Source organism: Bombina bombina, chromosome 5 (assembly GCF_027579735.1).
Source record: "Bombina bombina isolate aBomBom1 chromosome 5, aBomBom1.pri, whole genome shotgun sequence".
Lineage (NCBI taxonomy): Eukaryota > Metazoa > Chordata > Amphibia > Anura > Bombinatoridae > Bombina > Bombina bombina.
In genome coordinates this window covers 193418785-193435780 of record NC_069503.1, presented here as the reverse complement: position 1 = coordinate 193435780, position 16996 = coordinate 193418785, and the positions used below count along the sequence as shown (strand labels likewise).

At 40.1% G+C, this 16996-nt stretch overlaps 1 protein-coding gene across 3 annotated transcripts in view; it reads left to right on the top strand.

The window, feature by feature from the left end:
* The window catches only part of LMBR1 (limb development membrane protein 1), a 777013-nt gene that overhangs the window by 671366 nt on the left and 88651 nt on the right, over positions 1-16996 (top strand). For all 3 annotated transcript variants that reach the window (XM_053713821.1, XM_053713820.1, XM_053713822.1), the window contains exon 13: positions 14790-14863. In XM_053713821.1, coding sequence (XP_053569796.1) covers positions 14790-14863 — 74 coding nt within the window. The remainder of the gene's footprint in view (positions 1-14789; positions 14864-16996) is intronic.

The window sequence follows — 16996 nt, the reverse complement described above, 5'->3', positions numbered from 1 at the left end:
AATTAACCATGCAGCCCTACTGTAGAATGTTGAATTGGGTTACTCAGTATCTAGCGTATGCCCAGATAAAAACTGTGTTTCCCTGTGTGCAGGGAGGGGAGCAGTATCTCTGTACTACTTTGGTTAATCTTTTCACGTAGTTTCTATTATTTTTTGTGGCCCACTGGGGTTTTGCCAGTCTGAAAGTGTTCTTAGGGTGCTGTTGTACCTGATTTCCTCATCTTGTTAATACTGTACTCCTTTTTTTTTTTTTTTTTTTTACTTGTTTGCCATTCAGATTCGTTTGCACTGCACTAACTGATTTGTAGCTGATTTTTTAGAGGATATTCTGTTTCCATGAAAGATGTTAAACAGGGTACAAGTCCCGGGGCTTATCAGCACTCACAGAAAATTCATATATTTCATGCACCCCCTGTATTTATGGGTGCCACTATATTGGAACCTAGGTTTCACTTTTCTGCCAATTTACTTCTATTATCAAATTTGCTTTGTTATTTTGGTATCCTTAGTTGAAGAGTAAACTTAGGAGCAGTAATACACTGCTAGGAGCTAGCTGAACACATCTGGTGTGCCAATGACAAGAGGCATATATGTGCAACTGCCAATCACTGCGCTTGACTCTTATTTAACCTCCAGTGTAGGCACATGGCATATTCTGTTTCAACTACAGATGCAAGCATGCAGCATATTTTTCTATTTAAACCACTGATGGAGATATATGGCAAGAAACCCATACAATTTTAAACAACTTTACAATTTACTTCTATTAATTTCAAGGGACAGTCTAGTCAAAAATAAACTTGCATTTTGACAGTTTTTCACAACTAGAGGGTGTTAGTTCATGTGTGCCATATAGATAATGTGCTCTCTCTTGTGGAGTTACCTAGTAGTTAGCACTGATTGGCTAAAATGCAAGTCTGTCAAAAGAACTGAGATAAGTGGACAGTCTGCAGGGGCTTAGATACAAGGTAATCACAGAGGTAAAAAGTATATTAATATAATAGTGTTGGTTATGCAAAACTGGGAAATCAGTAATAAAGGAATTATCCTTTTTAAACCAAAAAATTCTGGAATAGTCTGTCCCTTTAATCTAACTTGCTTCATTCTTTTGCTAGCCTTTGTTAAAAAGCATACCCAGGTAGGCTCAGGAGCAGCGATGCACTACTGTGAGCTAGCTGCTGATTGGTGACTGCACATGTATGCTTCTTGTCATTGGCTTATCACATGTGTTAAGCTAGCTCCCAGTAGTGCATTGTTGCTCCTTCAACAAATGATACCAAAAGAATAAAGCAAATTTGATACTACAAGTAAATTAGAAAGTTTTTTTTTAAATAATATGCTCTATCCAAGTTATAAAAGAAAAAAATTGGGTTTGTTAGACTTGGCTTGTTAGACCAGTATATACATTTCACAGATTTCACCTGCTTGCATGAACTCTGGTGCATCCCCCTTTGGGTTTTAGGGGAGAGGGGGGGGGGGTCTCATCAAAGAAAACTCTAGTTTCCTTCTTAATATAAGGAGAGTCCACTGCATCATTCCTTACTGTTTGGAAATACTGAACCTGGCCACCAGGAGGAGGCAAAGACACCCCAGCCAAAGGCTTAAATACCTCTCCCACTTCCCCCATCCCCCAGTAATTCTTTGCCTTTAATCACAGGAGGATGGCAGAGAAGTGTCAGAAGATTTCGGAGTAGTTCCTTAGGAAGGGTATCTGCCTATCGTTATTAGACTGGAGTTTTTAAGTAGTCTTGTCAGCCTCTCAGTGAGAGCATTGACGAAAGTTAGTCTGGAGATGCAGGGAGAGTCTTTGTGCGAACCCATCAAGACTACTTGCTAACAGCTCCTAAGCAATCATTGATGACGAGTTTCACTGCCTACTTGTTCTCTCACTCAAGTCCATGTCAGGAGCGATGCCACAAGACTTTCACACTTGAGAGGCTGTGTTTCTGTTCCACAGCATGGATTCTGGTAAGATCGTTTCAATTTTTACATATGTTGAAAACGCTAGAAGACAGGGTCACTGTGTGGCTCCTTTTATCTTAATAGAATCATGGGTTAATATCTCCTGAGGAGGATTATTGAACAGTGGGGATTAATCAAATGTGATGCTTTGATTTTATGCTGCCTTATGAGAAAAAGCGCTACAAGCTGCGCAACGTTCAAAGTGAGATTTTATTGCGCATATAGGCTATTTGTTTTATCGCTGGAGCGCACAGGTTTTTACTTTCACTTTGAACGTTGCGCAGCTTGTAGCTCTTTTTCTCATAGCAGGGGCGGTCCTGATTTGCGCACCATGTGACCGGGTGTGGTCTCACTTTCATTTCCTCTTTCCTGCCCGAGCTGACTGTCGGAGAAGACGCTATTTCTCTGCATTGTCTGGGTCTAGGAGGTGGTGAGTGCCCCAGCCATTGGGAGTATAAAGGTGCCGTTTTTTTGAGAAATAAAGATAGTTTATTTTCTGTGTCCTGCTGTCAGTAGCTTAAGCTATGGAGGATGATTCTGAGATATTATAGTGTACTCCCTCTATTCCAAATAGTAATACCTGTTTATATTGTGAGAAGGCCTTGGTATGCCCACCCTCTCAACTATGTTCCACATGCCTTAACAACTTTATTAGGTCAAAGAAGGTTAACCCTTTTAGTACCACTGAGCCGTACACCTCTGAGGAGTCGCCGTCCCGTGAGGTGCATACCCAACATTCATCTCCTTCTACACATGCAGCTTCCCATAGCACACTTAATCCTCCATCTGGAGGGGGCCTTTTACCATCAGATTTTACAGCGCAGTTAAAAACGGCGGTGTCTTAGGTCCTCAGTGCTTTACCTTGCCCTGCTAAGTGCAAGCAAAAGGTTAGACATAGCTCTCTTGCCCCGGGGTCATCATGTAATTTATTGGATTTAACTGCTCTGTCTCAGTTATCCAAGGATGAATCGCACTCTGAGGCTTCAGAGGGTGAACTTTCTGGGATGGAGTCTGCTGCCTCTAAGCCTCCTGCTGCGGAGGAACCAGCCTTTAAATTTAAGTTTGAACACTTACGTTTTCTTCTAAAGGAAGTCCTGTCTACACTAGAGTTTTCAGAAGCCAATCTGCCTGATGAACCTTTGATTCCCAAGTTAGACAGAGTTTGAGGACAGGGTAGTAACTTTTCCTGTGCCTGTAAAGATGGCGAACATTATTAAGAACCAATGGGACAGAGTTGGATCTTCCTTCTCCCCTTCGTCTTTTTTTAAAAAATTATTCCCGGCCCCGGACACAATTGGAGTTGTGGGGTTCCGTCCCTAAGGTGGATGGCACTATCTCTGTGCTTGCCAAACGTACTACTATCCCGCTTGAGGATAGCTCGTCGTTCAGAGAACCGATAGATAAGAAGATGGAAACTCTTTGAAGAAAGACGTTTCAACATACGGTATATTTCAACCGGCAGCGGCTGTTGCCGCGGTTCCTGGAGCAGCTACCTACTGGTGTGACTCCTTATCAGAATTGTTTGAGGTGGAGGGTCCCCTCGACGTTATCCAGGAAATAATTAAAGCCTTGAGAATTGTTAATTCTTTTATCTGTGATGCTAACATGCAGATTATTCACCTAAATGCTAAGGTTTCTGGCTTTTTGGTTCAGACTTGTCGGGCACTCTGGCTGAAGTCCTGGTCTGTGAATATGACTTCTAAGTCCAGACTTCTTTCCCTCCCCTTTAAGGGAAAGATTTTATTTGGTCCAGGCCTGGACTCCATTATCTCTACAGGTACAGGGGGCAAAGGTTCCTTCCTACTGCAAGATAAAAAGAGCAAGTCTAAGGGACAAGTTTCTAATTTTCGTTCCTTTCCTTCTGATAAATCCCAACGACAACAGTCCTCCTCTAATCCCGAGCAAACCAAGAGTACTTGGAAGCCGGCTCAGTCCTGGAATAAGTCGAAGCAGAGCAAGAAGCCCGCCGAGACTATATCGGCATGAAGGGGCGGCCCCCGATCCGTCTCAGGATCATGTAGGGGGCAGACTGACGCTCTTTTCAGACGCTTGGTTCAGGTACGTGCAGGATCCATGGGTCCTGGAAGTCATAGCTCAGGGATACAAGATAGGTTTCAAGTCATTCACCCAAGGGCAGATTTCTCCTCTCAAGCCTGTCTTCCAGACCAGAAAAGAGGGAAGCCGTTCTGGGGTGCGTGCGGCATCTGTCCTCAGGGGTCATTGTCCCGGTACCTATCTCATAAAAGAGGTTTGGGATACTATTCAAACCTATTTGTGGTCCCAAAGAAGAGGAGGGAACTTTCCGCCCAATTCTGGACCTAAAGTGCTTAAACAAATGTCTAAATGTCCCCTCGTTCAAGATGGAGACGATAAGGTCCATCCTTCCCTTAGTTCATGAAGTTCATGACCACTATAGATCTGAAGGATGCTTACCTTCACGTTCCAGTCCACAAGGATCACTTCCAGTTCCTAAGGTTTGCGTTCCTGGACCAGCACTTCCAGTTCATTGCACTTCCGTTTGGTCTAGCTATTGCTCCAAGAATTTTTACGAAGGTTCTAGGGGCTCTTCTAGCCGTTTTGGAATCTCTCATCTCTCTTCTTCGATCACATGGATGGAAGATAAACCTAGAAAAGAATTCTCTTATACAAAGCACCAGGGTGGAATTCCTGGGTAATATAATAGACTCCATATCCATGAGGATATTTCTAATAGACCAGAGACGTTGCAAGCTAGCTTCAGCATGTCTTGCCCTCCGGACCTCAAAGTAAATGTCAATTTAGATGAATCGGTGCCCGGTTTTTAAAGGGACACTGAACCCAAATTTTTTTTTCATGATTCAGATAGAGCATGCAATTTTAAGCATTTTTCTAATTTACTCCTATTATCAATTTTTCTTTGTTCTCTTGCTATCTTTATTTGAAAAAGAAGGCATCTAAGCTAAGGAGCCAGCAAATTGTTTGTTCAGAACCATGGATAGCACTTGTATATTGGTGCTGTCCAATCAGCAAGGACAACCCAGTTTGTTCACCAAAAATGGGCTGGCATCTAAACTTACATTCTTGCTTTTCAAATAAACATACCAAGAGAATGAAGAAAATTTGATAATAGGAGTAAATTAGAAAGCTGTTTAAAATTGCATGCTCTATCTGAATCACGACAGAAAAAAATTGGGTTCACTGTCCCTTTAATAATCCTATCAAAAACAAGGGCACTTTAATTCATCAAAATTTACATTTCACTTGTTTTCTTCAAATACTTACCTTTTAATCCTGACAGCCGCTGCAGCACTTCCTCCGCCCGTCGCAAACCCTCTTCGCGGGTCCAAAATGACGAATCCGGCTTCCTCCAATCACGCTGTTGCCTCAGACCATGATTCCCCCGGGGGAAGCCATGATTGGAGGAAGCCGGATTCGTCATTTCTGATGTATGAAGAGGCTTCCGACGGCCGGGGGAATTGCTGGAACGGCTGTGAAAATTAAAAGGTAAGTATTTGAAGAAAACGAGTGAAATGTAAATTTTGATGAATTAAAATGCCCTTGTTTTTAATAGGATTATTAAAAACCGGGCAACGATTCATCTGAATTGACATTCAGTTTAAGGCCCTCTGTGGCTCAGTGTATGGTGGTGATTGGTCTCATGGTGTCCAGCATGAACATCATTCCCTTTGCCAGGTTCCATCTCAGACCATTGCAACTGTGCATGCTGAGGCAGTGGAACAGTGATCATTCGGGTCTGTCACAGATTTCTCTGGACAACCGGTCGAGAGAATCGCTCTCTTGGTGGCTCTGTCTAGATCATCTGTTTTTCAGAGGGACATCCTTCTTAAAACCATCCTGGGAGATTGTGACTACGGACGCAAGTCTATCAAGAAGGGGAGCTGTTTGGGGTGCCAAGAAGGCACAGGCCTGTGGACTCAGGAGGAATGCTCCCTCTCGATCAACATTTTGGATCTTCGGGCAATCTTCAATGCTCTAAAGGCTTGGTCCCTTCTGGGTTCGTCCCAGTTTATCAGATTCCAATCAGACAATATAACCTTGGTAGCTTACATCAACCATCAGGGTAGAACAAGAAGCTCCCGAGCAATGGGAGAAGTATCTTGGATTCTGGAGTGGGTGGAGGCCCACAGCTGTTATCTGTCAGCGATCCACATTCCAGGTGTGGACAACTGTAAAGAGGATTTTATCAGCAGACAATCTTTTCATCCGGGAGAATGGTCTCTCCATCCCGAAGTGTTTGCGGAGATATGCAACAGGTGGGGGACGCCGGAGATAGATCTCATGTGTCCCGTCTCAATACCAAGCTACCCAGATATGGGTTGAGGTCCAGGGATCCTCAAGTGGATCTAATAGATGCATTAGTAGTGCCTTGGAGGTTCTAATTTACCTTTTCCCGCTGTTACCATTCCTTCCTCGTGTAGTGGCCCGCATCAAGCAGGAGCAGGCATCAGTGATACTGATTGCGCCATCGTGGCCGCGAAGGATGTGGTTCGCGGATCTGGTGAGGATGTCATCATCTCCTCCGTGGAAGTTACCTTGTCGCAGGTATCTGCTGGAACAAGGTCCTTTTGTTCATCAAAGTCTAGATTCTCCAAGGCTGACTGCGTGAAGATTGAATGCTTCGTTCTAGCCAAGAGAGGTTTTTCTCAGAGAGTCATTGATACTCTCATTCAAGCTCGTAAGCCGGTTACTTGTCGCATCTATCATAAGGTGTGGAGAACCTACTTATTCTGGTGTGAAGAGCGTGGGTTTTCCTGGCATAAAGTTAAAGGGATACTGAACGCAAATTTTTTCTTTCATGATTCAGATAGAGCATGCAATTTTAAGCAACTTTCTAATTTACTCCTATTAATTTTTCGTGGTTCACTTGATATCTTTATTTGAAAAAGAAGGAATCTAAGCTTATTTTTTTGTTCAGTACCCTGGACAGCAATTTTTTATTGGTGGATGAATGTATCCACCAATCAGCAAGAACAACCCATGTTGTTCACCAAAAATGGGCCGGCATCTAAACTTACATTCTTGCATTTCAAATAAAGATACCAAGAGAATGAAGAAAATTTGATAATAGGAGTAAATTAGAAAGTTGCTTAAAATTGCATGCTCTATCTGAATCATGAAAGAAACAAATTGAGTTCAGTGTCGTTTTAAGGTTGCCAGGATCCTGTTGTTTCTCCAGGATGGACTGAAGAAGGGCCTTTCTGCCAGTTCCCTGAGGGGACAGATTTCGGCCCTGTCTGTTTTACTGTACAAGAGGCTCTCTAAGCTTCCAGATGTACAGTCCTTTGTTAAGGCTCTGATTAGGATCAGACCTGTGTTTTAGATCTAAGGCTCCTCCTTGGAGTCTAAATCTTGTTCTTAAAGTTTTGCAACGGGTTCCGTTTAAGCCAATGCATTAAACTGATGTTAAATTGTTGTCCTGGAAGGTTCTTTTTCTACTGGCTATTGCTTCTGCCCGCAGAGTATCTGAGATTGCTGCCTTGCAATGTGAGCCTCCTTATCTGGTGTTCCATTCTGATAAGGCTGTTCTTCTACGTACTAAGTTAGGTTTTCTTCCTTAGGTCGTGTTAGACCGCAACATCAATCAAGAGATTGTGGTTCCTTCCTTGTGTCCTTATCCTCCTTCTTCGAAGAAACGTTTGCTTCATAATTTGGACGTAGTTCGCGCCTTGAAGTTCTATCTTCAGGCTACTAAGGATTTTAGACAAACTTCTTCCTTATTTGTTGTCTATTCTGGGAAGCGTAAGGGTCAGAAGGTCTCTTCGACTTCCTTATCTTTTTGGTTAAGGAGTGTTATCCACTTTGCTTATGAGACAGTGGGACATAACTTCCTCAGAGGATTACGGCTTATTCTACTAGAGCAGTTGCTTCCTCTTGGGCCTTTAAGAACGAGGCCTCTATGGATCAGGGGCCCCATCCGATATGCAGCGTCGCCGGTTTTTATAAATGCGGCACGTATATTTCACCCGGCGGACGTAGTTTTTCCCCCCATAGACTAACATATAAAACCTGCGCAATTTGGTGTCCAATATCCAGCGCAAGGCCTTACGTGGCAAAAATGGAGAAAACTTACTCCATTTTCACCTCGCCATAGAATGCAGCCGTAGCAGGCCTTGCGCTGAGTATAGGAGCACCGTAACCCCCTAAAATGCCTACAAAAAAACCCCTAACGCATGCGCAATGTCTATCTACCTGTCAACCGCAATCCCCCACCGCAATACCTAATAAAGTGTTTAACCCCTAAACCGCCGCTCCCGGACCCCACCGCCACTAAATAAAGTGTTTAACCCCTAAACCGCCGCTCCCGGACCCTGCCGCCACCTACATTAAATGTATTACCCCCTAATCTGACCCCCCTACACCGCCGCCACCTACATTAAATATATCAACCCCTAATCTGACCCCCCTACACCGCCGCCACCTACATTAAATATATTACCCCCTAAACCTTAGTCTAACCCTAACACCCTCTAACTTTATTATTTTTTAAATAAATCTAAATAATAATAATTTTATTAACTAAATTATTCCTATTTAAAACTAAATACTTACCTATAAAATAAACCCTAAGATAGCTACAATATAATTAATAATTACATTGTAGGATTTATATTTATTTTACAGGTAACTTTGTATTTATTTTAGCTAGGTACAATAGCTATTAAATAGTTAATAACTATTTAATAGCTACCTAGTTAAAATAATTACAAAATTACCTGTAAAATAAATCCTAACCTAAGTTACAAATACACCTAACACTACACTATCAATAAATTAATTAAATACATTAACTACAATTATCGAATATAAAATACAATTAAATACAATTAAATAAACTAAACTATAGGTCCTCCATCCAGCAGAAGTCTTCATCCAAGCGGCATCTTCTATCTTCACCCTTCCGGCGATGAGCGGCTCCATCTTGGAGACCTCCGGCGCGGAACATCCTCCTCGGCCGATGACTACCTGACGAATGGCTGGTCCTTTAAATGACGTCATCCAAGATGGCGTCCCTCGAATTCCGATTGGCTGATAGGATTCTATCAGCCAATTGGAATTAAGGTAGGAAAAATCCGATTGGTTGATTTAATCAGCCAATCGGATTGAAGTTCAATCCGATTGGCTGATTGGATCAGCCAATAGAATTGACCTTGCATTCTATTGGCTGATCCAATCAACCAATCTGATTTTTCCGTAAGGATGAAGATAGAAGATGCCGCTTGGATGAAGACTTCTGCTGGATGGAGGACCTCTTCTGCCCCGATCGGATAAAGACTTCTGCCCGGCTGGAGGACCACTTGTGCCCGGATCGGATGAAGAGTTCGGCCCGGCTGGGTGAAGACGGCTCAAGGTAGGGGGATCTTCAATGGGGTAGTGTTTGGTTTATTTAAGGGGGGATCGGGTGGGTTTTAGAGTAGGGGTGTGTGGGTTGTAATGTTGGGGGGGTATTGTATTTCTTTTTTTTTACAGGTAAAAGAGCTGATTACTGTGGGGCAATGCCCCGCAAAAAGCCCTTTTAAGGGCTGGTAAAAGAGCTGATTACTTTGGGGCAATGCCCCGCAAAAGGCCCTTTTAAGGGCTATTTGTAATTTAGTTTAGGGTAGGGAAATTTTATTATTTTGGGGGGCTTTTTTTATTTTATTAGGGGGCTTAGATTAGGTGTAATTAGATTAAACTTCTTGTAATATTTTTTTTTTTGTAATTTAGTGTTTGTTTTTTTGTAATATAGTTTAGTTTATTTAATTGTATTTTATATTAGATAATTGTAGTTAATTTATTTAATTAATTTATTGATAGTGTAGTGTTAGGTGTATTTGTAACTTAGGTTAGGATTTATTTTACAGGTAATTTTGTAATTATTTTAACTAGGTAGCTATTAAATAGTTATTAACTATTTAATAGCTATTGTACCTAGCTAAAATAAATACAAAGTTTACCTGTAAAATAAATATAAATCCTAAAATAGCTACAATGTAATTATTAATTATATTGTAGCTATCTTAGGGTTTATTTTATAGGTAAGTATTTAGTTTTAAATAGGAATAATTTAGTTAATATTATTATTATTATTTAGATTTATTTAAATAATAATTAAGTTAGGGGGTGTTAGGGTTAGACTTAGCTTTAGGGGGTAATACATTTAATGTAGGTGGCGGCGGTGTAGGGGGGTCAGATTAGTGGTTAATACATTTAATGTAAGTGGCGGCGGTGTAGGGGGGTCAGATTAGAGGTTAATAAATTTAATGTAGGTGGCAGCGGGGTCCGGGGGCGGCGGTTTAGGGGTTAAACACTTTATTTAGGTGCGGCGGGGTCCGGGAGTAGCGGTTTAGGTGTTAATACTAGGATAGGTTTATTGCGGTGTGGGCTATGGCAGTTTAGGGGTTAATAATTAGGCTTATTGCGTTGTGGGGGGTTGTCGGTCTAGGGGTTAATACATTTATTATTAGGAGTTAGAGGGGGGATTGCGGATATAAGGGTATACGTGTTGGGTTATTTTTGGGAGGCGTGTTAGACAGTTACGGGAGATTTTATACTTTAGTTTTTAGGCGCAGGCAGTTTCTAAAGTGCCGTAAGTCACTGGCGACTCCAGAAATTTGTAGTTACGCTTATTTCTGGACATCGCTAGTTTGTCCAACTTACGGCACTCTAGCAACTGCCGGCGGGGTATATTGGATACCCCGATGTGTGAGGTGAAACTACGGGCGGAGCGGGTTCCCTCGCTTGCGCCGAAATCTACGCCGTATATCGGATCGCGCCCCAGGTTTGTAAGACGGCTACCTGGTCCTCCTTACATACTTTTTCTAAAATTTACAAGTTTGATGTTTTTGCATCGGCTGAAGCAGCCTTAGGGAGAAAGGTTTTGCAGACTGTGGTGCCCTCAAATTAGGGTCCGCCTTTCTTTTTTTCCCTCCCGTTATCATTCAGTGTCCTCGAGAGTTTGGGTATAAGTTTCCCAACAGTAAGGAATGATGCCGTGGACTCTCCTTCTACTAAGACTAAGAAGGAAAACATAAATTATGCTTACCAGATAATTTAATTTCCTTCTGTATAAGGAGAGTCCACGGCCCCCCGTGTTCTCCGATGGGCATCCCTCTAAATTATATTTTTCTTCTGGCACCATTTATACCCTGATATTTCTCCTACTGTTTCTTGTTCCCTTGGCATTATGACTGGGGGAATTGGAAGAGTTATTTAAGCCTTTGGCTGGGGTGTCTTTGCCTCCTCCTGGTGGCCAGGTTCAGTATTTCCCAACAGTAAGGAATGATGCCGTGCACTCTCCTTATACAGAAGGAAATTATATTATCTGGTAAGCATAATTTGTTTTTATGGTAAACTTTCTTGGCTTTTGATATATAACTAATACTTTCACACAATGGTTATTTTTAAGTTAATTAATTTGTGTTTTTTATATACCAGCTACAAAAAGTTTGCATTTTTAGCTTATGCTACCCCTGAAATCGTCTGCCATCCTTTTGTCTTGTTAAATGTCTTTCCATTGTAAAACAATCTTGAAATTATTTTTTAAATGTTACCGCTAGGCATTTGCTTGTCTATTCTTTTATTTTTTTTTATTATTTTTTGCAGCACTCAATATTTAGTTTTAAACACAGGTGTAAAGCACAATGTATGTAGCAAGTCTGCTTTTTTAAGCTTTACATTTTTGGCACCTTAGCAGCATTTCTCTTTATAATCTGTGCTGGCATTCTGACGATACCTGTACAGTGGTTTTGGGAGATGTCTATGTGTCAGATGAAGCTGGATATAGGCCAGATCTCTGATCTCATTTTCTGTTCCGGAACTTATTTATGTTTAACAAGCATTATTAAGCAATTTGTTTAGTACAGACAGTACCAATCATCTGGAACTGCACTACTAGTTTTTTACTCAGGTTAATTGTTTTGTTGAAACTCCTAATGGATGTAAAATAGATTTAGCATGGCATACTGCTTTATCATTCCCAATAATTACCAGTCACAAAATATGAGGCCTTAGTTTATGGTATTCACCCTATTATAGTGTGTACAACTTGGCTTGTATTTGTCTGCAGTAAGTGGCATTGGGTCATTAAAAAATTACTAATGGTAATGGATCAGTCATGCCAATTGGAAGCTATTGACCTTTGACAAACACAGCATAAATATAATTTCCATTTGTGTATCTTATGAAGGTGATTAAATTCCCCTGCCTTTAAATTAATATAGTCAGGCTTTTGTTTGTGTTGCCAAAATGCTCACATGGTCAGCTGTTTTAGAATACCTCATGAAGGAAGAGGGTTGCTCATCAGGCTAGAACACTGGCAATAGTCATAAGATGTCCATCTGTTTCTTATACAGACCAGGCGCATTTAGTCTCAGCTTACACTGAAAAAGACACAGGTTAATACAGGAACCGGTATGTGCCAACCATGGTTCTTGTTTTGGCAAAGACACTAAATATGATGGAAATCTCAAAACCACTGTGAAACCAGTACTCTGTGGTTATGATGATGATCCTTGTGTTGCTGATTCTTCACCCCTGTTTTTGGGTTGACCGTGGACTGACTTTTAGGTTACAATTTATACTTGAATCCTTGCTATGTAGCCTGATATTTACCGACTCCCTGACTGTACCCATTTGGAACTGTGTACCTGATTATTCTTCTTAACTTCTGGCTCCTGACTTTAGCTTGTCCCTGACCTATCTAACCATCCTCTGAAGCCTAATCTGAAGAACAACAACGTTACCTACCTTCTTTTACCTTTACTTAATTACCAAGTCAAATGAATGGATTAAGTAGATATGGATAGTGTGGTTTAACACCTTATTGCAACAATGATCAGCTTTGGGGCATTCAATCTGAGACTAATTTACCCCTTAGAGTGCCCACAAAAAAGACAGAGGGGAAGACAGAAGTTTTCAGACAGGAAGTGAAAATCTTCTCCTAGTCTGGCGAGGTCATAGGCCTCCCAGGTGAAATGCATATTTATCTGCTAATCACCTGGTCTACAGTGTGCTGCTCCCTGTGTAATATTGCAGATCTCTAAGGTGAAATGTGGATTTATTGGTCAATCCCCAGGTCTATAGTTGTTGCTTTTTGTGTTTCATTCTAGGTTATAAAAAAACATTTTTTATTATTATTACTGTAGCATTTCTTTGATGTAGATGGGGAGAGTCCACCTACCTTTCCTGACCACTAGGAGGAGGCAAAGATTTCCAAACTCCAAAAGCCCTATAAATCCCCTTACAGCTCTATGGTAACTAGTCAAGACTAGTTACCATAGAGCTGTAAGGGGATTTATAGGGCTCTCTTTGCTGGAGGTAGGTGAAGAATGAAGTTGAATAAAGGTGCTCCTGATGTTTCTTTAAGCAGGGTCACAAGCCAGCCATGGGTGTTGCAGTATCAGGACAATTGTCAGGGAAAATTCACCATTTCCTTTGCCTCCTCCTGTGATGACGTTTGTATACTTCTGTTTCATTTCCACTGCTGTTATGTTACAGTACTGGTTTTAGCTTTCTACTGCATTATATGTTGTTTTCCAGTAGTTGGCCGCCTATGGGTAAGTACCATTTGTTTTTTTATTTATAGCACTCATATAAGCATATTAGGCTATAAGGTATTAAAGGGACAGTCTACACCAGAATTTTTATTGTTTTAAAAGATAATCCCTTTATTACCCATTTCCCAGTTTAGCATAACTAACACATTTATAATAATATACTTTTAACCTCTGTGATTATCTTGTATCTAAGCCTCTGCAAACTGCCCCTTTTTTAAGTTCTTTTGACAGACTTGCAGTCTAGCCAATCAGTGCTTGCTCCCAGATAACTTCTCGTGCACGAGCACAGTGTTATCTATATGAAATACGTGAACTAACACCCTCTAGTGGTGAAAAACTGTTAAAATGCAATCTGAAAGAGGTGGGCTTCAAGGTCTAAGAAATTAGCATATGAACCTCCTAGGTTAAGCTTTCAACTAAGAATACCAAGAGAACATAGCAAAATTGGTGATAAAAGTAAATTGGAAAGTTGTTTAAAATTACATGCTCTATCTGAATCATGAAAGTTTATTTTGGCCTAGACTGTCCCTTTAATCCTTCTTATACTGTGTAGTTTAAAGGGACATTGTAACCAAAATTTTTCTTTCGTTATTCAGATTGAGCATGAAATTTTAAGTAACTTTCTTATTTACTGCTATTATCAAATTTTCTTCATTCTCTTGGTATCTTTATTTGAAATGCAAGAATGTAAGTTTAGATGCCGGCCCATTTTTGGTGAACAACCTGGGTTGTCCTTGCTGATTGGTAGATAAATTCATCCACCAATTAAAAAGTGCTGTCCAGAGTACTGAAACCAAAAAAAAAGCTTAGATGCCTTCTTTTTCAAATAATAATAGCAAGAGAACGAAGAAAAATTGAAAATAGGAGTAAATTAGAAAGTTGCTTAATATTGCATGCTCTATCTGAATTACAAAATAAGAATTTTTTTTAGTTCAGTGTCCCTTTAAGGGACTGTTTTATTTATGTATTTATTTGTTATGGCATCCTTAAATTTCCTTTTTTTTTTAAATGTACCCACGCTTTTCCTATCGTTGCATTATTGCTAATTGGTTAGGCTTTGCTGGCATCAAGTTGTTTACATTCACTGTATCCATATTAATTAACAGGAAGTGTAAACGCTTTCAGTTTCCTTTTGAATCAAATCATTCAAAGAATAAGGTATAAATAAATATATTAAAATGTGTTTTTCCTCTTTGTATCATTAATTATTAATTGTAGTAAAGTTTTCTGTAATTTTCTGTCCTATTCCTAACATTTCTTTTTTTTTTTTTTTTTTTTTTTTTTTTTTTTTAGGGCCGGGGGATTGGCAATGCCTCTCTGTTCACATTTGGATTTGCAGGAGCAACACTGGAAATCCTTTTAATTTTGTATCCTTCCCTCTATTCATGTGTGCTGTATATTTTTTTTATATGATCTATTATTTTTTTATGTGGTGTTTATGGAAAATGTCCATGACTGTCACAAGTATGTGAACACCTGACCATCACACCTATATGAGCTTGCTGGACATCCCATTCCTAAACATCCCCCAATGCCATTATAACAGCTGCATGTCTTCTAGGAAGACTTTCCACAAGACTATGGAGTGTGTCTGTGGGAATTTGTGCTTTTTCAGCTAAAAGAGCATTTGTGAGGCCTAGCACTGACAGGAAGGTCTGGATCGCAATCAGTGTTCTAATTTATTCCAACTGTGTTCAATGGGATGGAGGTTAGGGCTCTGTGCAGGCCACTTAAGCTGCTCAACACTATATTTGTCATACCATGTGTTCATGGACCTCGTTTTCTGCACAGGAGAGCAGTCATGAAAGCCCCCAGTTGTCTAAATTGTCTTTGTATCGTGAGGCATTAAGATGACCCTCCACTGGATCTAAGGACCACTAAATACAGTACATTTGCATACTCAAGAAATTCACAATAAAAAGGCAATGCAATAGCACTTAGTCTGAAGTTCAAATGAGTAGTAGATATTTTTTGTCTATTTCAACTCCCCCTGTATCATGTGACAGCCATCAGCCAATCAAACCCTGAAAAAATCCCACAGATTATTATTCTCCACCAAATTATACAGTAGGCACTCTGCATTCTGATAGCATTATCCTGGCATCTGCCACACCAAGTACTTCCATCAGACAGCCAGATAGTTAAGCGTGATTCATGACTAAATGTTTCCACTGCTCCAGAGTCCAGTGGTGGTGCGCTTTACACCTTTCCAGGCAACATTCTGGTATTGAACATGCTGATGTGAGGCCTGTGTATATCTGCTCAGCCATGGAAACCCATTTCATGAAGCTCCCAACATGCATTCTTATTCTGTAGCGAAGTGATGCAACAGATGATGGGGATTTTTACTCTATGCGCAGCCTGGATCAGTGAGTTTGCATGGGCTACTACTTCATGGCTGGGCAGTTGTTGCTCCATTTCACAATAAAAGCACTTGCATTTGATCAGGGCACATCTAGTAGAACATAGACATATGTAGGCATTTCACAAATTGACTTGTGGTAAAGGTGGCATCCTGTGACGGTGCCGCATTTAAAGGCACTGACCCATTGTACTTGCACATTGTCATTGTTTTAGGGATGCACCGAAATGAAAATTCTGGACTGAAACTGAAAATTCAGGATGCCCTTGGCCAAAAAACAAAAATGACTTTTTTTTTCAACAAAATGAATTTAAAAGTTTTTTTTTCTATAATTTTATTAATAATATAAGACTTTTTTAATGAATTTAATGAATCTGAAATGAAAAACTACAAGCCAATAATATAAATAAAAACACTTTTATTGAAAGTAACACACCAAAATTGGACAGAAAATAACTTAAAAAAATATATAAATAAAAATCTGTTATATAGGACTGAATGAAGAATAATATATTGTTGATATTAATTTAATATCAGTATACATTCTGCATTCAGTTCTATGTAACAGAATCAGATTTAACAGATTATTATTTTTTTTTAACTAATTATCCAAATAAAGTATCGTCCTAGAAAACTATTATATGCAAAACAGTAAGTCAAGTAATTAACTCAAACAGCAGCTCTAGGCTAGCATCAAATTTAAAATATGCTACACAATAATAAAAAATAAAAAAAACGTAAATGTCATTTTCGGCCTAAACGTTTCTGTGGCCGAAATTTCGATACATCCCTACATTGTATGTCTATGGGGATATCATGGCTATGTGCTAGATTGTGTGCACCTCATAGCATTGAAACAACTAAACTCAATAAGTAGTATGGGTGTTCGCATACATTTGGCCATATAGTATGTGTGAGAGAGAGAGATGCAAAAAGGAAGGTAGAGGGTTAGCAGACAGTCTTAATTATGCAAAATAGCAGGTGAATTTCAAGTGGAATCCAGTTGAAAATGATGGGATAGGAAATCCCCCTCAGGATACCTCAAATTACCTCAATCTTTATGAGGTAAGTGCCACGTGTGAGTAAGAAGTCCCATGGGTTGTCTGTCTTACAAGTTTCTTTGCCTACTGTAGTAAGG